We start from the raw sequence: 24423 nt of genomic DNA on the forward strand, positions 1-24423 counted from the left end.
GAGAAAAGGTTAATTTTCACTCCAGTAAGCAAGGTCTCCAGTCACCAGAAGAAAATTCAGAACCTGGATGCAGCTCCACTCTGATCACAAAGAAAAAAGTATCTGTATGCATATGATTTAAATCTAAATCCATGTTGATTCAACCATCTTCTTCCTCCTCCTCACCCTTTTTTCCCCTCCTTCGAAAGGCAAAGTGCATTGCCACTTAAGATAATCTCACATTTTTTACTTCAAGGTGCTAAGGTGCATTCAGTACTGTAAAGCAAGCCTTTCAGGTAGGTAAGGGGGAATGAAAGTGACTGTAAATCTACAATCTCACTGTATGGACCTACTGTTCAAATCAGCATTAAGTGGTATTTCCAGGATACGCTGCTTTCTTACAGAGCAGAGGATATACAGAGATGGCTGACCTCATTCTTCAGGTTTCTTGCCAAGAAGTGTTCAGCTACGTGGGCTGGAAGCACATTCTCCAGAAGCACCCGATTTAGGTTCTCCATGGTTTCAATCTCTTCCCGCTCTTTTTTGAACTTGTTCTTCCACAGGAAGTCTAACCTACAGTAATATTCATTCTGTTACAAGAGGACACAGAGGTAAAGAAACAATAGGCATCTTGTCCTGCTGGAGTACAGGTTTAAGAGACAAAATAAGCACAGTACACCACCCCTACAAGGCTATTATTTGGCCACTCAAGACCAATTCCAGATTCCACAGAAATCAAACCCCAAGCACGCACTATGTGACATACATTTCATCAAACTTATTAGCCCCACCCCCCACCCCTAAAAAGGCCCATAAAAAGGCCCAGGAAAAAAATAAAGTTGCAAGGTGCCTTAAACAATGGAAGATTTATATATTTACTCTCAGGCTTTAGTAGAAATCTAACACTGTTAAGGAAACAATTTACAATTTTGCAACTTAATATGACGTCTTATTTATCTGAAGTGTAGAATTTCAGTTACAATAATGGGCATTTCAGGAAGACGCTAACTTTTACCATCTTGAACTTACGTCACGCAATCAGCATGGTAAAAAGCAGGCAGTACAAGAAAAAACAGCCTATTGATATAATATGCCTTCAGTTTATCAAATCATTATCAGATTACAAAAAAAGGCCCAGTCAGTTGGGCCAACCCAGTTTTAGTTTTGTTGGGGGTTTTTTGTTTTGTTTTTGTTTTACACTGCTTTCTATAATACTTTATCCTTCCTTTTTTTTTGTCCCAGAGTTTTCATAATTGTTTTTTAACATCTCCAACAATAACAATAAATGGAACTATATGGAAATGTGTAACATTCTTGGAATGTCAGTATTTTTGGAGATCCGATTTCATTAAAAAGATGTTGAAAAAGAAATAAAAAGGCTTTTTTTGTGGAGCTCTCTCTACTTCTTTCCAATATTGTCAATGTTTTGTCGTAAATTCTATGGCATTATTTCTACAGTAAAACCTCCACTGGCCTGACTATCTCATTTGAGCTGATATAAATCAAGAGCTATTTCAAAGTAGTCCAATGGTTTAATGCTATCATTCAGCCTCAGTGAAGACTATGTTATTAACCAGGAGAACATGATTATGATGACAATCTTATTATAGAAAAACCTAAAAATGCTAGCTAGTATTATTAGCAGTCAGTAAGCATTCACATAAAAATGAGAGTAGTCCTTCTGATTGGACAGTGGCTGTCACAGCTCAAAATGATTCATAGATACTTTGTTGAGGTCACAGCAAAAAGCTAGAGTAGAAAGTTGAAATGAGATAGTATTAAAATAATTTGGCAAGCTTTTAAATATGTATATCATATATTTATACATCTAAGTTCCCCACATAGATGATAAATTCAAATGCCACCAACTGTATTCATGCAGAAAAAATCCAATAAAAACCTGGGATGTCAAAATTATTCACATAAATTGACAAAAGTAAACTGGATGCCTGGCATAAAAATGAAATTAGGTATCCATGCATTGTACCAACTTTGTGTTAAAAAGAAAAGGTGCTAAATAAGCTGAAGTCTTCAAAAATATATTTCTTCTTTAAGAGCTAATATTAAATAGATAATTTATTTACTGCTTTATTATTTATTGAATGAAATTTAGGCTGCCACAAAAAAGTGGCAGACAACTCAGAAATCAGAAAAAATAAAGCAGAATGTATGCTACAATTTGCTTTGAAATTAAAAAAGTCAACATATCATATTTCAAAATGCCTATTCAGACTTTTAAAAACAAAAAAGCACTACTTTATTAAAACTTACTTTAGATCGTGGGGTTTTTTTTGTTTGTATGATCTAGCCAATTTAGTATACACGTCATTAAAGATCCTGTTCAATGTTTGTAGCCTTGCAGTCCTATGAAAACCAAGATTGTTTCCTACTTTACATGTTATCTCCAGAACCTATTCAACATATCAGAATGAAAATATCTCAGAATGGCCGTTATACATCTGCAGGCACAATATCCTTGAGATACGAAATTTTCTTTCTTCACCTTATGCTGCTTTACTTGACAGCACTTCCCAGCAGGTGAGCATAGTGGAAGAGCGAGGGAGGCATGAAGGACACTGCCTTCAGGTTCCTCTGGGCACCACAGAGCAATTTGCTTTCTCCAGGACAAGAGACTACCATGCATCTGTGCAAGGCAATGCAACCAACCCCAGAGGTTCAAATCAGTAGTAACTTCTTGGGCAAAAGCAGTTAAGTGCAACAAGAACTGATTCATGTCTCATTGATTGCACAGAGATGCTTTTATTTATATTTTTTAATTCTAGTGGGACACTCACCTGGGTCTATTTTCAATATTTGCCTGAGTGAGGCAATGAACTGATTCTCCTCCACTGGAAGAATGTCATATAGAAAGTCAAGATAAGCAGCTGAAGAGTAGCTGCCTATGCCATAGGTGTCTACTATGGGGAGTCAGGGGAGATGAATGCTATGGCATTCAGCAAAGGGGCAGCAAAGGCAGCACTAAAGCAGGTAAGATCACTAGAAATTAAACCTGGGTTTTCATTCAGATGAGGGAGCTAAGGAGATTCCACCTCACAGCCATTACTTACAGACAGCAAGTCTGAAAAACTGTCTCAACACAGAGCGTCAGCAGAACACATTAGTAAGTTGATCAACAAGAAGTCATCAGCTCTAACATAACCAAAATGAAAAACTGCTGGTCTGAAACTTGTGGTGGATAGCTGATCATTCAAAACAGCCACAGTGTCAGAGAACTGTGGTAAGGATATATGCAAATGGTAAGGATATAATGCAAATCTTTGGAAAAGAACTGGGGTGTCCCTGGGAACGATAGAGCAAGGTACTTTGGAAAAAAACTACGCTAAGGAAAAGAGCTATTTAGACATATTCGCTAAAGCTGATACAATGGGGAGAGTTGACATGTCTTCTGTAAACATGCCTCCATTTGTTACAAAGAAGTCAATGAGCATGTGAATAGGAGTGAAGTTTGAAATAAGTTTTCATTAAATTCTTTCAAAAGAGGCTCTTGAAAAGACTACATTATCTAAGAAGAGAAGGATCCTCTCACAGAATAAAAGCTCACTAAAAAACAGAGCAGAGACTACAAACAAACAGTTTTCATGGCTGAGGGAAGTTGCCATAAACAGTTGCCAATGCAGTAAAACAGCCAATGAAGTTCACTGTTGTTAAACACAATATAATCAATCATGGGGAAAACAAAATATTCACCTAGCCTACAGAGTAATGGGATATGTGTAATTTTAGATACTGATGAGAAAGGAATTCATAGGTTATGTCAATACTGGTAATTCAAACTGGGCCATAAGAGAGATTTAATGCTCAATAGTGTTTAAATGTGAGCATACTCTTTACACAGTCTAGCCCATACCATTCTCCCGGGCAATGCCTCGGCATGGTGCAAGAGTCGCCATTCTCAACATACCGCCTGCCTGCTGCCAGCCTATTTTCAAATAACTCTAACAGCATGCATGCAGAATAAAATGCATCACTTGATCTCAGTGCCATACCATGGCTTGACCATCAAAAAAACAAGTTCTACTTTCTCCACCTCGCTTGTGGCTGCTCGCTCCCATCTTGTGCTTATTCTTTTGGCACAAGCATTGCTGCAGCCACACCACAAAACCAGATCAGGAAATAGATCTGGCTGAAAACCAACCATTGTTCCAGGGTTAATTTTTAAGCCAGATCATTTCCCTATTTTGGGCCACTATACAGCTCCACAGGCAGCTGTGCCAGTACAAATAAGGAGATACAAGGATAAGAATGAGTAGCTGAGGGAAGGCCTCTTTCAGTAGGGATGCTGGTTGTGCAGCTAAAAGTATTAGTTGAACCTGAGAATTAAGTTGGCTTATATAACATGTAAAGATATACTAGCTGTCCCTCTCTTCATCCCCATTCATCCAGAGACATACATTCCCCCTTCTGCTTTTGCATCAGAACAGGCATCTCTCTGATCAGTAGTGAGCAGGTTCACAGAGCTAGGCTTGTAGGAAAGCATTCACTTTTTGTTTAGATGAACTTTCTAGTTACTCACTCTGGGGACAGAGGAGCACCAATGCCAGCTTAAGGGAAATGGAAAGACCACCCTTTTCATCAGTGGCTATTATCTTTAGCATTGCTAAAATAATCATATATTAAAAGAAGAGAAAAGACATGTTATTATCTGCAAAGTAGAAAAATGCAATAACAAACAGAGAAATTACTTGTATATTACCCTCTGTGGAAGAAGGGTAGGGAAGAATTTTACTTTGCCTACACTGCCAAGATGGCTCGACAGCATTCTGCAAGTGCCACTCAATGAAAGTAGCAAGCAGAAAGTTTAAAAACAAACAAGAAGACAGACACTTTCACATGACTTTTTATCAAAATGTGAAATTCATTATCAGACAATGTTGGGAAGACCAGGAAGATAAAATGGGTTAAAAAGGGATCAGACAGTGTAACAGAAAGCAGTGCAACCAATAGCTACTAAATGTTGCCACAGAAATGCTGACTGGCAGAAGGTGGGAAGCAAATGTCCCTGGAAAGGTTGCTCTACGCAGGTTCACTTCCTCCCCTATTCTTTTCACAAGCATTTGTTGCCAGCCAGTATCATTAACAGTAACTTAAAATGGCAGGTCTTATGCCAGGTATGTATTAAAATTAGTCCATAACATTTTCTAGTTATCATTTAGACTTTGCTTGAGAGTGTTTGAAAACACAAAGGTTTTTTTCTTCTTCTTCTTTAAGGGACAATAAATTAGCAGAAAAGTCAAAGGCAACAGACTGAAGAGCCACAAACAAGTGGTATCATGACAAGGATCCTGGACCTACAGCTCTGAAAACAAAGACTTTTTCCATTACAGGATCAATTTTCAGTTAGTGTGACAGGGAACAACACACACACAGTTATTGTATGCAAAACAACCTTTCTTGCTGGTGTGACTGAACCCATAAAGAAATACTCTCCTTGCCCAGTGAAGATGAGGTTCCTTATCTCCTTTTTTCTTGGTGTTGCCCACCACCTCCACCTGATACCTTGGTTGACAGGGACTAAAGGTTCTCAACTGGTGCGATGAAGTCTTTATCCCTCTTTCCAAGTGGAAGCAGCTGTGCTCCAGCCCCACTCTCTGCTACGGTCATCAAATGAGCAAACTCTAATACAGTGCTGGCAGCAAGGCAGAATCTTATTTCTAACTCAGGAAGTATGTTCCCCACTACAGCAAATACTGGAGAAGCTGCCAGGTAAGAATTTTTTTGTCTAGTAACCTGCAGGGCCTGCTTGGCAATTTAAATGACAGTCATTATGTTTCTGGGAATTGTAATGTAAATGCGTGATTAAAGACAGTATGGGATAAGATCCTTCCCAAGGCTGCAGGCTATGGGGGTACAGGCTGTTCATGAGATCTCACATGGATTGCCTCTTCCATCTCAGAGCCCTGTCTGGTGCACTGCATTGTTCCTGGCACAATGGGCTGGAATTGCAGCTTTTAGCCATGGATCATGGACAGACCTGAGGATTTAGAGAGAGAACTGCCCTTGCACCTGCCCTCAACTTCGCAGAGAGCAAGACCATTGACATCACATTTGTACTGAAAAAGCACAACTGCGTAATAAGAAGAGTAGTTTCCTGTTGGGTCATAGTTTTAGAGCAACTGTGGCCTCAGCATGCGGTACACTTCTGTGTGCATGCTACATTGTTTCTGTGTCTGCATCAAATGGTAATAACTGTGAAGAAAATAGCTTGTAATTAAGCAACTAGGGAGACAGCAGATGGATGCAGACAGATGGGAGCACACTAGGAAGCTATGAGACAATATTGGTCAGCGTGACAAGCAATAGTCACAGCACACTATCAGCATAATGTCTACAGTCTCAATGACAGTTATTGGTGAGTTTTAAGGACATATTGGAAGGTAATAAAGAAAAGAGCTTTTTAGATGCTTCTGACATTTCTTTGCAAGGGTGTGGGGCAGAATGGAATAAAGGTATTTGTCAGAAAATCTAAAAAATGTTTGAGAAGGTGAGAGGCTGCATGTAGAGGCTGGAATTGTGTCCACTGATGCAGATGAAGAGACGTGTGCATCTTACCTGTCTACCCAAAACCAGTAATGTGACGAAGAATATAAACAAAGAAATTGAGCCCATTGTCTTCAGGTCTTTCAGTATTCCTGGCCTATAAAATAAAAACATAAGTAAAGCAAGCCGCTCAAAAGTTAAAACAAAATTACTTTAGCACAAGAATAAGACCACAATTTATACTACTTTCTGGTATATAAACTAAGACCATTTAAATATGATATGCTTTAGTATTTGATGAAATATTATTATTTCCATTATGTAGCTTTAATTACTTCTGCTACATTCTGTGCAAATGTGCCTACATTTTGAAGTCCAGTAATAAGATGAGGATTTAGTAAAAATAATATCCTTGTTTGCTTACAAACGGGGAACATTTGGTGCTTATTCTGTGCAGGCAGATTAAAAAGACATTTTAAAAGACATTAAAAACACTACTTCCACAATGGAGAGCTTGACCGTATCCAATGAATGTGAAGAAACAGAAACTAAAGCACCTAACTCCCAAGATGCCTTTTCACCTCAGAATTACAGGAGGCATAAACTAGATCTTGTACAGAGTTTATTAAAAACTCTGCTTTGGGAAAAGACACGAGGTAATGGGAAACAGTTCGCACTAGCACTCTCTTACTGATGCTGCTGAAAGAAGAACCTTGGTGAGAGATTTAGGAAAGAAAAGACCAACAGACACACAGCTTGACTGGCAAAATCAAGGCTCCCAGAAGCACATGCTAAATCTAACCTGTCACATGGTTCTCCATCCCATCACAGAGATATCTGTTCCACTAATGCAATGAAAACATAAAGACCTGGGTTTGTTTATTTAATCTTTAGATGTAAGAGCAAAGAAAACATACACTTTTTTTTTTTTTCAATTCAGATCCTTTTCCATGGTTGTCTCTGTGTCCTAAAGATCTTGAGCAGTTTACAGCACAGGAAAAAGGATACTGAAACTCTGCTCTGAATATTCAGTTTTTCTGTTGTGGCATATGCACTGCACACTCAGCCTACATAGAAAAGAATCACCTCTTTGTTTTGAAAATGAGGTAGAAATTGCATGTGTCCAAAATTCTTTTACACAGCAATACTTAAGAGTCATAGTTTTGGTCTTAATATATTATCACCTATAACAAAAATTTCAGCAGTCTCACTGAAAATTTAACATACAAATTTGCAAGCACAGCAAAAAAACGCCAAACTGTTGGTCTACTAATTTTTTCAATAGCTAAGACTGCATTTGTAAAGTTTAAGACAATGTACTAGTTCTGAGGAAGTTGATTTTCTTTGGCTTGCAGCAAATATGCTTTAACAGCCTTAATTATGCTCAGCCTTAGGCCTTAACAACCTTAATGATGACTTCTTCCTGATGTCCTTTATTACAAAAATGCAAATTAAACCATACTCTGTTTCCTATAATATGTGATTTAAACACCTTGCCCAGACGTGTTTAGTTTGTTCTAATTCTGAGGTGCAACATTAAATCATATATTAACTGCAGCATGACAATTATTTTAAATTGTGACTTGTAGATTATATAGCCAAACACATAGAAAAAAAATTTGTTGCATGACATAAGAACTGCCATAGGTAGTATTTAATTTCTGTTAATTTCAGAAGGACTGGAGTTATTCACCTACCTTCTAAGAGGTGCCATTGCATACATAAATTTGCTGTAGTCATCCAGCATGGGCCCATGAGTGTGCAGAAGGATAACGTTGTAGCCCACCAATGCAATCAACATTATCACCATTTTCAATTCATAATTTATCCTCAGGAATACAGAACAGGAAATGAGCCCTAATATGCAGCTGTATATAAAATACTGGCAAAGAAAAATCAAATGGAAAATATTTAGAATTTGGCTCTTGAGTAGGAAATCATACATAATAAAATGCTCAGGCTAGTTTAAAAAACAAATTATTGACTGATCACTTAAGCGTGGAATCTATCACAACCTGGGACACTATGGTTTACAGACAGACAATAACAATCAGGTGTTATTATTTCATAAAATAGACCCTTTTTCTTACTAGGCTCCAATTCACCCAAAACTCAATAAAATCCAGAGTATGCTCCTAATTTTTGCTCCCTAGTTTTCACCCTTTGTCACTTTTGATTTACTCATCTGCAGTAGCGAGGAGTGCCTATTCGTGGGACACCACTGCTGGTGTTGAAGTCTAATGCAAGGGCCTACTGCTGGCAGATTGGCAAAAGATTTATTCCTGTGCCACTGTACGGTTTTCATTCACGCTTGAGTTCAGTAACTACCCTGTATGTATTACTAGCATAAGAGTCACAGTAAAATGTCTAAAGATCTGCAAACAACAATTTTGTTGCCTATATTTGCAGTATTTATAAATTGATGCAATACACAGTTGTTATGAACCTCATAGATACACAATTTTACAAACTCTAGAAATAAAGCTAAGATATGAAGAATATAAAATTATTAACATGGCCTATGCATAATATAAATATAAAAAAATTCTTCTGTCAAATCCTCTTGAGTTATGACTACATAAGAACACATTAAATTGTTAAAAAAAGCCTTTTCTTTCCTATGTCATATATATCAACAAAAATATGTATGGTTGAAATTAAATTCCTGTAAAAATATTTTCTCTGGATACTTTCTGGAAATGGATTAGGGCATCAAAATTAATGCTAAAACAGGAATAATACATTCTCACTAGAATCATTATCTTAGCCCTTAACACCTTTGCCAAAGATGCTTCCTGAAAATTACAGTCCTGCACCTTATAAGGAAGTTATCTTTTCTGAAACTACAAAGCATTCTATTTCTAAATATGCTATTTTCAGACTACTGTTGACTTGTTGATGGCAGTACTTTTGACAGAACCTGAATCACTGCATACTAATTTTGGACGATCACTAAGAAGAATAATTTTCACAGCACCCATCAGACAGAATTGATCTGCCATCTGAATCTCTGCCGTTACTGTAATTTGCTTGCAGATCTGCTTGACATAAGAAATAGAAAGAACTGCTGTTCAGAATCACCAAAAATAAAACTTCTCTGATGGCTGCATTCTACAGGAGGTCACACTCCGAATTCAGTGTTACGTAAAAGTAGCAGCATCCATTTTTTACTCTGTAAGGCATTCTATTTGTGAAATTAGTTTTCCAAAAAGAAACAAGCAAACAAAAGGCAGTCTTGAATCCACAACTGAATGCAGTTTGACAAAGACCAAGAAACTTCCAAGTGGAATAGACTCTGTTAGTGTTCCATAGGAATACATAAACTAGATTGAAAATTTCAGCTAAGATTTCAAACAAGGAAGGATGGATTAGAAAAGAGTGGCACAGCCACACATTTAAGAATGCAGACTCCGATATTGTGTATTGTAATGCAAGATTCCAGCAAGCAACAAGCAGATCTGGAAAGGAGTCTGTAGGCAACTCTACTGGAACAGCCACACCAGGTTATGAAGCATTTTTTTTTGAAAATGCCACCTTAAATAAACCTTTTTCCATCTGTATCTTACATATATTCAAGGCTATTGTTTCTGAGTGCTCAACACTGCAAACAAATTTTTCAATTCCTGTCAAAGGAACTGAAATTTCACCCTTTTAATAACAGAATTTGCAAATTTTAGTAGACACTTAAAGTATTGTACCTTGAATCCTTCTCCAACCCTTTCAGCTTTTCAGACTAATGCAGAAAGGCTTGAAAAAAAATCAGAGGAGGAACTGCAAGACAAAATGCTTCAAAAGATATACTGCAGAGGAATAAAGGTAACTGGCATTCTAGCTAGCTTCTCAGAAGGATGCATGCAGCTACAAAGCATGCAAGACGCTGGAAAACAGTAACAATTTGGTGAAGAAACAGTCAAAGTAGCTATACAGAAGATCAGGACTGGTGGAATTACTGTCATATGTGTAGCATGAGAGCTCTGGTCTTTGTCAAAGCACAAAAATTGCAAGCTGTCAGAAAAATGGCAGCCTATCTCCTGGGCTAAGTAGTCTGCTCTCAGTTCATCAAATGAACATGAATTTTCCTACAGAGGAATTAATGCTCAGCTGGGAAAAAATTACAGCTTTTGTGTGAAGGTATACTGGGCTTGTTTCTTAGTGAAGACCTGTTTCAGGCTTCATCCTACACCTCTGTACAATCTACTGGGGAACAAAAAGGGCTCAGACTACACAGGCACTGAGGCTTTTTCCAAGGCAGAGAGTTGCAGTGATACCAATCCTTTGTAGCGACCCTGACTGAAAGATCATAGAATCATTTAGGTTGGAAAGGACCTTTAAGATCATCAAGCCCAGCCGTTAACCTAGCACTGCCAAGTCCACCATTAAACCATGTCCCTAAGCACCACATCCACACATCTTTTAAACACCTCCAGGGATGGTGACTGAACCACTTCCCTGGGCAGCCTGCTCCAGTGCTTGACGCCCCTTTCAATGAAGAAATTTTTCCTAATATCCAATCTAAACCTCCCCTGGCACAACTTGAGGCTATTTCCTCTTGTTTTATTGCTTGTTACTTGGGAGAAGAGACCAACACCACCTCACTACAACCTCCTTTCAGGTAGTTGTAGAGAGGGATAAGGTCTCCCCTGAACCTCCTTTTCTCCAGGCTAAACAACCCCAGTTCCCTCAGCTGCTCCTCATAAGACTTGTGTTCTAGACCCTTCACCAGCTTTGTTGCCCTTCTTTGGACACGCAACACTGAAGAGTTAGCAATCCACATAGCAGGGAACCTCAGCAGGTGCAGGTCCGTGCTGTGCTCTGCGTATCCCTTGGCCATGGGATAACCTCAGCCACCTTACAGCAACCAAGGAGTCTGCAGGCAGCTCCCACTTGGTAGCGGCGGTTATGCCACCTGTGTGGCCTTGACTTAATCTAACAGTGCAGCAGCAAGTTCTCAAGGACATCGTTTTTGTCTGACAGCAGAAATGATGAATAAAATTGTTTCCTTTTAAGAAAATCCTGTAAAAGCTCAAAAGAGGAAAACGCTGGGTAACCTCTCCACAGATGGGATCTGCACCACATGCCGTCCCTGACTGGAGCACCATCCGATGCTGCATGATTCAGAGTTTCCAGCATCTGAAGGGATGTAACTCCATCTACCCTCTTTTTTCTTCCTGTGCTAGCTCCAATAAATGGTATTTTAACCAATACCTACATAGTCTGAGTGCCTTTCTTACCAGAATCACAGGCCCAGTGCCTTACACCAGTGCACTACACCCTTAGGATCTTATCTCCAGCCCAGTGCATTTGGTCTCTTCTCTTAAAATTTAAGACCTACAGTTCTGTTGTTGTAAAGATCTTTACTAAAGTAAAAAGGGATTCTACTCCAATACATCTATGGAGAAAAACTTGAGAAGAAAGTCATTTTGGAATTCCCTATTCAAATAAAGTGTATTCCAAAACTGCATCTTTTACAAGTCAGTATGACTTTTATTTATTTAACATGTGGAGGTGGCAGCACTGATACCACACTGTATTTTATCACAGGAAGAGATATGCATGACTTGAAATCTCCCAGGCCTAACTTCTATTATATGGAAACTACAGAAGCATCATAGCAAAACTAAACAATAACTAAACACAAGCAAAGTCCCTAAAACTTACTGTGTAATCTTTCCTAAGTCTTTAAAAAGAGCAAGAAAGCAAGCAATACAACTCAGAAAAGTTATTTTGGGGGGTGGAGGAGGGGGAGAATCAATTAGTTTGCTTCAAAATGAACTAAATTCTACTGGAACTGAAATAATTCAAAAATCTCTTATTCACTCATTTTAGATGGCATAGTCAATAGATCTCTCAGGTCCACTATCATAAATCACGGGAAGTTTATCTGCATGAATAAAGCTTAAAGCTAACACATAGATTCAAAAGATTGAATTTTTAATTTAGGGAAACAAACATTTGTCAGCTTAAGTATTCAGTATCTCATTCAATAAAGACAGAATAATTTTACTTCCAGATTTAAAAAAAAGTAGTAACTCAAAAGGAATTTGCAGCTTTTTCAAGCTAGAAGTTTTGCAGTGCCTGAGGATGAAAATGATGTGCATTTGAGAGCTGTTTAATAACAAAAGTAGGGAAAAAGTGTTTAAAAACTTTAGCCAACCTAACCTTTTCATTTATTATTATCAGAAGTGACATTTTAATATAATTTTTGTGCCAATTTATCAAAGACAAAGTTTCTTTGATGAAAGAATGCATTTTAATAGTTTAAAATCTATAAAGCACTAATTGTTAGAAATGTGCCAATCACGTGAAGAGCTGACAAACATCTTAGTTATACATGGGAAAACAAAGGAAAAAGACACACAAAGTTGTTCTTTTTTAAGAACAGCAGATTCAATCTTAATAATAAGTGTAATTTATGAAAACTGTATCCTTCAGCTGCTTGTTGGAGAACTTACTGGTAAAAAAGAAAACAAAATACCTTTCAAGATGTTCAAAACTGTAACAATATAAAAAAAGATGACTAGAAAACCTGCTAACTAGAAAAGCAAACAAATATAAATAAGCATTGGAACAATTTATTTCTATGTGCTTGTGAGTGTGAACATATACAGAGGCTGGGAGGACTGCATCATTTCTTTGACAACAAGGCCAAAAGAAGACATAGGCACCTATCCACACCTGGTGGTATTTAGTTAGCTAAATTTGAAAATGAGAAACAGAAACTCATGCTCTGCTGTCGCTTTATCAGGGAGATGCTGAAAGTTCGTAAATGCTGCAGTTACTACAACTGTTTTTTTCCAGGAGAGTTCTATACATAATTAACATCTTGCTTTTGTGTGTGCCTAGGATTGTTTAGCTTGACATAGTGAATAGGTGTTTCATGTAAAACATTTTGTGTGGAAATCAGCATATACCATTCTGGGACTGATCTCATCAGTTCCGCATAGAGATAAAATAATCTCCCTCCTCCTCTTGCTGCCTCCTGCTTACTCATCCAAAGACTGTTGACCTATTTTGGCACAATATAAAGCTTGTTTGTTTGTGCAAAAAACTGCACGTCTTTTGCAATCCCTTTAAGAATCATTGCTCTCTAGGATACAGATCCCATTTTTTGCAGGAATGTCCTTCCCCCCCTTCTTGCATGTGCCACTGTGCTCTTGTTCGCACTAAGACATCTTCTTCTAATCAGTTCAGATCTTTTAAACAGTTTATATAATGGTACACGAGTGTTGTATTTCCCCCCTCTCACCGCACCTCTTAATCAAATATGCATGACAGAAGTGTGACAATCACAGATTTCACATTTACTGCCAGGTCAATAATGAAAGTGGTGAATATTTTCAGGTCTACCACTGGTCCTGTGAAACCCGTCTGCAGACCAACCTGGTTTTCCCACTGACAGCGATGTGGAGCTTTCAGTGCACAGTCTGCTTTGCAGTTGCTGTGTGTTCTCGTTATATCTCATAATGCCCATTTGTTGGCATGGGTGAGCTATGCTTTATCAAACTTATTTAACTTTAGTGAGTTATCAAACTGTTTCCTGCTTTTTAATCTGACATTCATTAAAACCTCTATTTTCAGAAGTACCTCCTTTAATTTCCCACTTCCTTCAAATGCAGTTGCAGTGACTGAAAAAAAATCAAGCTTTTTCTGCAGTCTTAAAAACTGGTGGGTGTTTAACTTCAAGCAGATCTGGCAACAGTCAATTTAGTGTAATTGTTGTAAACAAACAAAAAAATGTAAAATGAACTTACCGGTAGGAAAAAACAGTTGTTTTGTATACACCACCGTGTCTGATTACTTGAATTAGGAAAACTTGCATTAGATGAATTAACAACTGAGGGAAAAGCTTTCACAGCATTATCCAGGAAAAACTAGAGAAAAACAACATATAATCCATTAGCTTGTCAGCTGTTTAAGGTCAAAATAGAGAAGAGAAATGGAGAAGCGGAGAAAGCCTTGCCAGTAATCATTTAACTTTGGTATTTCACTGCAAATTGAAATAGAAAAGGGAAAATGACATCACTTGATTACTTGTTCCTGCATGCTCAGACAAAAACAACTTTGTTAACCTCCACCTGACACTTTCTATTTGAATAAAAGACAAAAGGCTCTTTGTTATGTTACTTTCATATATCAGAAGCTCACACACATGAGATACAATGATGAAATAAATTCAATATGAATAATTCCTGGGTTTACCTCAACTGAACCTCCTATTCATACACAGGAAGAATTAAAGAAAGAGTAAGAAGTCTTTACTGAAGTTGATTTACACAGATGTAATCCTTCTCATAATAACAATGACAATAATATTGGTACTAATGTTATTGAAACAGAAGAGTGGAACCAGTATCTCCTGGGTCATCAAATTCAGCCAGTTGATGTCACAGATAACCACCATTATACAGTACCCTTTGATGTATTGATCCAGTCCTTTCTTAATGACTTAGATTTGACTACATTAATTCCACTGCTTTGAATCTCACCGCTGTTTCTAAGAACTGTTTCTAAGTTTAACCAGTGTTCATAGCCAGTTCCCATATTTTTTTTCTTCTTGTGCTAATCTCATCCTTTAGCTTTCAGATAGCTCCTTTCTCTCCATAGTATGTACGCTGCCAATATTTAATGCCATCTCAACTTTCACTGTGCTCAGTAATCTATGTTTTTCTAGTTTCTTCCCAGAAAAAAAGCTCTTCATTCCCCTGATCATTCTAGTAGTCACCCTCTGTACATACCTCTTTCAATTCAACCTTCTAGGTGACCAAAACTGCAAACACTCCTCCCAGATTTTATCAGTGAGTTGTTCAATAGCATTAATACTAATTCTGCAGAAAATATGTTTTCATACATCCTAGAATAACAGCTCTTTTGCTCACAGCTACAAAACCTTCATAGCTCACCGTATCTCACGTAAGTGGGGCTCAGACAGATCATGACATTATAGCAGCTTAACACATTGCTGCACATTGACATGATCCCAGCCACTAACATCACGCTCAGCAAATGTGAGGTAGTTTTCCTTCATTGGGACTCAGTTAGGTAAATGTGGTTTATACTTACCATGAGGGAAGAGCAGTCACATGGATGGTTACTGTGATTCAGCTGAGTTGTCATTAAACCCACATAATTAATTAAAATCCTGAACTCATTGCATGTCCATCTGATGAGCTTCCAACTTGTATCAGAATTTCTTGTCACTGGTCTGTCAGACCAACCATAATCTTGCGCTCTGTACTACTAAATTTCATCCTAGTTCTTTCATCCTAGTTCTTTTACTCAAATCCTCAGCTGACTTCTTCCTTTCTAAAATCCCAATCTTTCCCTCACAGACATTGCCTGTCTTAATTTCATTAGCAAATTTCACAGTCCCTCTCATACACTGTATATGAAAATCCACACTGGCTTGATCATTGCAGAGCTCCACAGGTTGCCTCCCTCTCACCCGTTCTCTGCAGGTAGCCAGTTTGTAACTCACCTATAAATTCTTTCCCCATCCCCGTCTTTACCTACTGCCCCAGAGAAAATCTGCTCAGTTTCACTCAGAGTAAGCAAATGTGGATCAAAATGGTTTATTGATTTACTAACTAACACTGGATCTGGTCCGCCACAGCTCTGTATAGCCAAGTCTTGAAAACTTCCAAGGATGGAGACACCACAATCCCCCTTGGCAACATGTTCCAGCACTGTACTAAATCAACAGTGACTTTTTTTTCTCTTTAAAGTCTATCCAACCTCCCAAGCCACCCGTGGTCAGTGCCCCTTGAGATATTTTGTGGCACTGCTGAGAAGAGCTTGAAACCATTATCTCTGTAACGCCCCTTCAACAGAAGCAGGACCGGTTGTGGACTTGTGAAGGCAATAGATACGCCACCTGCTACCAAGACTGCTTTACAAGAAGTTGGCACTCACCTTTGTTTGTACAGTTGCACTTTCAGGTTGTCTTCCTTCACTAACAAGCTTCTCTGACTGTTTACGTGAAACTACACATAATTAACCTGCAATCAGTGAACTAAACAGTCAGGATCAGTATCAGTAATACAACAGATAAACTGCAAAACCAACCCTACGAAGTGTTAATAAACACCTACAGATTTTGAAACACCCTTCTATAACTGATCGCAAAGAGCTCTAATCACATACACACACAGAGTTATACGCGTATCTGCCCCTTCTCACAGGACGTGTGGATTAAATGCACATGCTCCCTCTTGTGGGAGCGTGGTTTACCCTACTTGCACACCCCTCCTGTAAGGAGATGTGGGTGCTCTAGCTTTATGTATACCTGTGCAACTCTCTACAAATTGTTCATGCACATGCTAGTGAGAAAGCACCCTGTGGGTTCATGGGCACAGACAAACCTGAAGCGTGGGTCCCTGCTTGTCACAGCCTGCACTGTTGCAGAGCAGGCAGCTCACAGTATCCGACCGGGAGGCTGCTCTCGCTGGCCGAGGCAGAGGTACGATGCCAGAGGTGTGATGCCAGAGGAGTGACTTATGGCAGTATCAAAATAGGTTTTGACAGTCAGCTGTTTACACTTATAGGTCTTCGCCTCCTGTTACAGATTTCCATGCTTCTTTTATACTTCTTCTCACCTATTTCTTTCTTTACTTCAGAATTCGTTCTGAAGTCCCTTGGTTACTGTTTAAGCCAGCTGATGCTGGTTTTCCTCTTTAACAGGAACAATTTTGGGCAAAGGCCCTCCAGACAGCTTTAAGTATTTAATCCCCCTCCCTGCCCCCAACTATTTAAATTGACATTCTCATCTTAATAGATGTTGTTAACCAGGTCAAAAGAGTCCCCACATCCCACTAGTAGCACATTTACTTTTTTTGCAAACATGAAATAACTGTATTTAGTTTCAGAATCCCATCCCACGCATGTCCACAGAACAGAAGATTATATACCATGAAGAACTCAAACACAATTACATTATATAAACATATATGTGTATATATAAAAAAAATATATATTAATTTCTATTAAAGCATTTTAATTTTGAGATTCTGACCTATAAATGTTACCTGTATACACAGAATGCTATATGAAATGTGGTATATCTATGAATACATAAATAAATATAGAAAGGAAAAAAAAAAAGGATATGGAAATGTTGTCATCTCCCATGAGCCAAACAACACTTATTTCTGAATGATGTGTTTGTACTTGTCTTTCTTGTCTCTCATCAGTTATCTACATCTGCTATCACGCTTTGGAGATACATATTGTTCTTCAACATAGTATTTTTTTGTAAGAGACAGCTCAGTCCTACTAAGCAGTCACACCTACTCAAATGACTCAAATGAAAGCAATATTTTTTATGAATACCAATGTTTGCCAGGGAACATCTGAGCACACTACCATTAAATTCTCATTTCAACTTCATATATTCTAACAGCTTTTTTCTTTTCTTGTGTTCGTATAATCTGCAATCTTCAGTTGTGAGTTTTTTGCCTCACATGATGAAAATACCTGCTGTGCTGCTATTTCTTTCAATAGGAGCCTTGTGGTGACAAACCCTTCCCCCACAACATAGGGTAAGCAAGTTAGTGCATCTCTTTTGTTATCTGACCAAAAATCTGCAAAAGACTACATAGTACACTAGTTTAGATCTTACTAAAAACGAAGCCAACTTTCTCACCAAGGTACTTTCAACCCTTCTCTACAATCCACAAGGCACCAGAACCAAGGCGTCACAATGAACGTGGTACGATGTAAACGTGCCAAGCTGAATGGGTTGTATCTCACCTTACTAAGCAAGTGGGCTTGCTGATTTCCATATTAATGTGCATAAAATAGCATCCTACTGAGAAGAAGGAAAGGTGGCAGAATTTATTATTAAGTGCAGTAATCAAATGCACACTGAATTAATCAACTATGGAATAAACAATAAAATGTGGAAGGTTTTAATAGTTACTAAGTGAATGGGTTGACCCCGTGACAGGTGAGCAGGAGGCAGAAAGCTGGGAAATAGCCCTCCATTGAACTACTGAATCACAGAGTAAAAGGCAAAATTAATTGATTCAAGTGCCACAGATAGTTCAACTAAGGTCATCAACCTGTGGTAGCACTATGTCATGCAGTAGCCATGTAAAGACAAATACTAATATCATCTTCTGTGCAAAAAGAACCCAAAGGCTACCCTCAGAACACTAACAAGTGCCCTTTCGCACACCAGCAAGAAACCCCGCAGCCCAGAGGTAAGCTCTTTAGGAAGAAGGTGCTCCAGGATCAGCAGTTCCAGAGCAGAGCTGTACTTAATCAATGGAAACACATAAGCAGCAAAAGCAAAGGTCTGGCATGCTACCAAAAAGTGCAGCTCAATTGAATTTACAGTTTACGTTTAATTAGATCACATCATTGTTTTCTCTTCCTTATTATACATAATTACACTGGAAATGGACATGTGAAGACTATAAAGAAAAGTATAAAAAACATCTTTGTCACCATCCCTCTCTCTCTCCACTACCTCCTTGCCTTATGTATACACGCAACGATACTTTAAATTAATTTTCTGCCTTTCCAGAAGAGCTATGCAATCTCCTCAAGACACAATGGTCTACAGTTTTTATAGTGCTGTTGTGAACAAACTTGTTCATGTTTGTGCCCTACTCTTTTGTTCAGCAAAAGACAGAGTGAGAAGAGTATACTTTTAAGTATGGCAGAATCATGTAAGTCTGGTATTATAGGTTGAACTAGAGGATTTACGTTTTTCTTAACACAAAAAAAAATGAAGCAATGATGCTTTTGTTCAGCATTGCTCTTTTGTTTGAACCTCCAAGGCAAACATGCAGGACTCCTCTTCTTTGTTTTTCATTTTTCTACCAGTTCTCCAAATATCCATGTGGCTTAGGAGAACTTCTCAAAATGCATATCACCGCTTCCTTTGAAAAATGCCAGTTGGTCTGGCAGCTGAGTCAGGAATTAAATGACATGACTGCAGCTGTGCATTCCCCTTTCTCCTTTCAACTCCTAGGCCAGGTCAAGCTCTAGGCAGTGTCTGTTTATTCTTCTTAAAAGAAATGCATTAGCCACCCTCCAAAAGAGGGTCTTCAATGCGCTAGGCACTGTGGGGACATATAATTAGAGCGTATCTGCCAAAGAGCTTGCCTATTAAAAATACAGCACTAAGCAAGATCAGCAATTGTATTAACAGTGTCGGCTACACTAAAAGGAAGGTGTATTAAAGAAACCAACTTTCTACTATAAGAATGAAAGCAGGTTTGCTTAATTATTTGTCATTATTAAAACACAGGATTTCAGCCATGACTAGAGGGAGAACAATCTGGGGCCAATACTTGCATCACTTAAGGCAGCTCGTGCTCACAGCTCACAAAAATTAAACAATGGAGCAAAAAATACTCAAACCTCTGTCAGTCTTCACATTTCTAAAGACATGTTCTTTCAAAGGAAATAGTCCAGTTGTTCAAAATTCACTGGATGAAAGACAGGAAAACAAGTAACATCCAGAGGAGGGCCGCAAAAATGATCAAAGGAATGGAACCCCTCTCTTATGAGGAAAGGCTGAGAGAGTTGGGGTTGTTCAGCCTGGAGAAGAGAAGGCTCCGGGAAGACTTTATTGCGGCCTCTCAGTACTTAAAGGAGGCTTATAAGAAAGATGGGGACAGACTTTTTAATAGGGCCTGTTGCAACAGGACAAGGGGGAATGGTTTTAAACTAAAAGAGGGTAGATTCAGACTAGAGATAAGGCAGAAATTTTTTACAATGCGGGTGGTGAAACACTGGAACAGGTTGCCCAGAGAGGTGGTAGATGCCCCAATCCTGGAAACATTGAAGGTCAGATCGGTCGGGGCTCTGAGCAACCTGATCTAGTGGAAGATGTCCCTGCCCATGGCAGGGGGTTGGACTAGATGACCTTTAAAGGTCCCTTCCAACCCAAACTATTCTACGATTCTATGATCCTGAATCTGAAAGCTGGTAGTTAGGGCACCTTCCTGGGAGAGTATAGCCCTGAGATCCTATTGCTGTGCCAAGAACCATTCACGCATTTGATGCAGAAGTCACTGAAACAAAGAGCTGTTCCAGGGCTCTTTCATCATGCCATGTTCCTTGAGATCACATGAATCCCAGAGGATGGTGAGGCACAATCATTTGATGTATTGTATACAGTCATTCATTCAGCTTCCAAGAATCAACTTTTTGCAGTCATGCAGTCCTACTGACTCTCTGAGATGTCTGGATTGTTCCCTGCAATATACTTTCTCATGTTCGGTTTAATGCAGGTCAGCTTCGCAAAAACAGTTTTTCTCAGCCATTGGTTGTTGCCCTGCTCTATATATGGCACCAGATCTAATGCTGAATGGAAGCAGCATTAGTCACCCTCTCCCTTCAGCTAAGAAGTATTTGATAATTATGTGACATTAGCTGTTTTTTAACTTCCCTCCACTGATCATGACTTTATACCTCTCAAACGGGAAGACTAGATTCAGATGTCTGCTGAAACAGCTAATTTGAAATAAAATTGCACCCCCACTCTTTTCTAATGTCTCTTGACCATAAAGACTGAGTTTTATTTGACATTTTGGTCTTAATTATGATTTATTAGGTGTGGGATGGTTAGATGCTTTTTATCTCCATTAAATCTTAATGGCTACATTTTGCCTTTTTCTACTGAAAGAGTTCATGGAAATAAATGCAGTTAATGGACTCTGCTATTAAGTACATGTTGCTTGGAGATACAATAATGATACTTCAGAGTCTCTCCCACAATTTGCTATTAATATTAAGGAAATGCAAATTTCACAATCACATTTAAAGTCATTTTTTCTAGTCAAACTATTAAGGTTTAGTTTCAAGGTGGGAATTATACTTAAAATTATCATCTCATGAATATCATGGAGCATGATTATTTGTAATACTGCAGTCATTACTGATAAGGCACAAAGACTTTAAAATACAGCCTATTTAGTTTTACTGTAACATTCAGTCCACATAAAAGTGGACTTGAACCAATAAAACTAAAAACTTTTTCTAAAAATGATGTACTGAACAAATGCTTTTTTGCTAAAATCTCTTTTACTAGTTGAAGGCCAAATTTGAAGTGGGCTGTACACAATAGTAGAACTTCAGTCTAAGGAAAAAAAAGTTGCTGATCATATCTTCTTTTAAACTTTTTAGCTTAATAACTAACCATATGGTTACATGACCTCTAACTCAAAGTATACTTTAAACCCAAGTAGGTTATTTCATTTCATCTTATACATTTATATAGTTCAAAATAAGAGAAAGCCTAATCTGACATTTTACAAGCTAGTCCATCTCTGGGTTTTGTCCTGTAGTACGCCAAATAACTTTTGCTTGGCTGAAGGTTATCCTTCATAAAGGCATATAGTCTTCATCTGAGAACAAGAAGTGATGGAGAATCAACAACTTTTCAAAATAATTTGTTCCCATTGCTAACTGCCTTCACTGCTAAAAAGTGAGCTTATTTTCTCATTTTCCACTACTTCTTTGAGTTTTTCCTCTACCAGCCTTAAACACCAAATTCAATTAGCTGAATTTTAAATTCTTGAACACGGAATGATTTTTGAGTCTATCTCTTCTCCTTAAAAAAGCAGGAGAAAGAAAGGAAAATATCTACTTTACTGAAAAGAAAACCAATAAAAACAAGACTAGGATCATTTAATAGAAAAAATGGAGAGAAGGTTCTACCAGAAATTTCAGGTGTTCACATTTAAAAGCCCACATTACATCATTACATTATCCTGACAAGTTTAGTACTTTCTGTAACAAATGATTGACTAAGGGTCCCCTGAAATGCTGTGGGAAAACAAAATAAAACAGTGTAGGTATTATCAAACTTTAACTCCTTTATGAACCTCAAGTAACAAAAGTTCCAGCAACTCAAGGAAGCGCTAAAGTTGCAATTTCAAAAGTACTGAAATTCAAATCTCACTCACTTGAAATGTAACTAATATCTATGCATTAATGTTGTAATGAAAACATTACCTAAAGAAATATTACACTTCCCATTTTGCAGATACAGAACTGAGCTGGAACACTTTCACAGGTTTACAAATAGAACCAGACTCAGCAAAAAACAGGACAAAAAAAGGAAGTTTTTTGATCCCATATACTGCTCACCCCATTAGACAACACATCCTTCAGCATAAATGAGGACATTAAGATTCAGATGTTATGCAGACTAATGACAGATCTATTCTGTATTTGCTATAGTTACAAAAGAATAACAGAATTACATGGATTTTCCCTATTAGAAGAGAAAAGAAAAGCACAGGTGGAAATTCCTAGAGTAGAGGTAAGCCTTAACAAACTTGTAGTTCAGTACTTTTGAAGTTTTGATGTAACTTTGAATTTTTTTTCTTTTTCAATAAAAAAAAAGACAAGCATGTGAAATTCAATAATGTATACATTATGATAATTTTGTGATCAGCAGAGGAGCATCACAAATCTGAATAAAGCTTAGTTCGTTTTGCACAAAGTCTTCCACGCATCCTATGAGGAGATACTTCCTTTTTTGAACAATACTCTGTTTTTCTAAGCAATGCATAGATGAGCAAGGGATTTGAACAATTCAAACTATCTTCTATTCCTTATAAATTACATTTGTCTTTAATAAATTTAGCCAAGATCCGAGCTCTTACTGAGCATCCTGTTTGCAGAGGTCCCCATTATACAGTATGTTTTCTCTTGCTCTGCTTTACATTTCTGTCTCTGGCAATCATTATCATGTAGGTTCCTGGCATAACCATAGGCCATAAATTCGACATCTAAAGAAATACTGAACAAAAAAAAAGATCTTAAAAGAACAAAAAAACCAAGAAAAATTACCCCTTTTTCCCTTACCATGTTGAATACAGCCATAGTTAATATTATAGCAGTGGTTGTCAATGTAAGAGTGATCCGTGGCCAAGGACGGTTTGCAATTATTCCAGATGATTTCAGGATCCACAACAATGAAGCTGATGCTTTCTTGCTACATTGCTAAGTGCAAAGAGTTAAAAAAGATAAAACAAAAATAGCTTTAGTATATTTAAATACTATAAACAAGGGTAGAATTAAGAAGGCTCAAGATTGAGGGCAGCATTAATCTTGAGACATTGTACAGAAGTATTCAACTATTATATTCTCATAAGGGTTACAGATCATGATTATACATGAGACTAAATGCAAATTTAGTTAAAATACCTGCCATAATATTAATTGTGTTAAATAATTATAATTTGCAAGTACCTTATTAATAATTCAATATATATTGCTAATAATAGCAAATACAGAGTTGACAGTGGTGTCATTACCTCTAATATCAGTAAAAAACAAGCAAACAAACTGACCTCCCCCACCTCAATTAAAAGAGCAATATTTAGTAGCCTCTGGAAACTTCAAAACATAAATAATGATTATGCAAATTCTTTGACAGGCAGAGGTCTCCTCACGCAGGATAAAGGCTGTATACATAGATATATGCCTGGCAGTCTACAAAATAGTGGGGTTTCTGGGTTTTTCTTTCATTTGTTTGGACACTTGTTTGATAATTCATTTTAAGTAAAAGGTAACTCATCAAAGCAAATCAACCTTCCCTAAAACTATTTAGAAAACAAATAAGCATTTCATACAACAATCAGACTTACAATTTGACACAAAGAGTATTTAGTGAATAGAAATTTTTCTTATGCAGTGGCAAAAATTAACAATAAAAAACTCTGCTTCCAAGAACACATAGCAATAGCCTCCATTCATACATGCATAGTGCCTAGAGGCACAAGATGCTCACACAGAATAAACGACAATTTGGGGCACATCCAATAAATATTAATTTTCCCAAAACCTTAGCAATGAGGAGGTAAGGTTGCTTAGAAGCATCTTGTGCCCTTTCCAAATGTCAATTTCAGCTATACTGAAACCTCTGTAAAAAAGGCAATGAAAAGTTAAGGAACATGACAGTCCCACAAAAGCATTCTCTTTTTA

At 37.8% G+C, this 24423-nt stretch overlaps 1 protein-coding gene across 1 annotated transcript in view; it reads right to left on the reverse strand.

Annotated features, from left to right (window-relative positions):
- LOC104075241 (adenylate cyclase type 2-like) overlaps positions 1–23439 on the reverse strand; it is a gene marked incomplete at its 5' end in the record, with an annotated part of 39732 nt that extends 16293 nt beyond the window's left edge. Inside the window, 5 exons of the mRNA XM_009575671.1 lie at positions 411–569; positions 6550–6634; positions 8175–8359; positions 14229–14348; positions 23302–23439. Coding sequence (XP_009573966.1) covers positions 411–569; positions 6550–6634; positions 8175–8359; positions 14229–14348; positions 23302–23439 — 687 coding nt within the window. The remainder of the gene's footprint in view (positions 1–410; positions 570–6549; positions 6635–8174; positions 8360–14228; positions 14349–23301) is intronic.
- Positions 23440–24423: the final 984 nt, after the last annotated feature.

This window comes from Fulmarus glacialis, unplaced genomic scaffold, assembly GCF_000690835.1.
Source record: "Fulmarus glacialis isolate BGI_N327 unplaced genomic scaffold, ASM69083v1 scaffold15464, whole genome shotgun sequence".
Lineage (NCBI taxonomy): Eukaryota > Metazoa > Chordata > Aves > Procellariiformes > Procellariidae > Fulmarus > Fulmarus glacialis.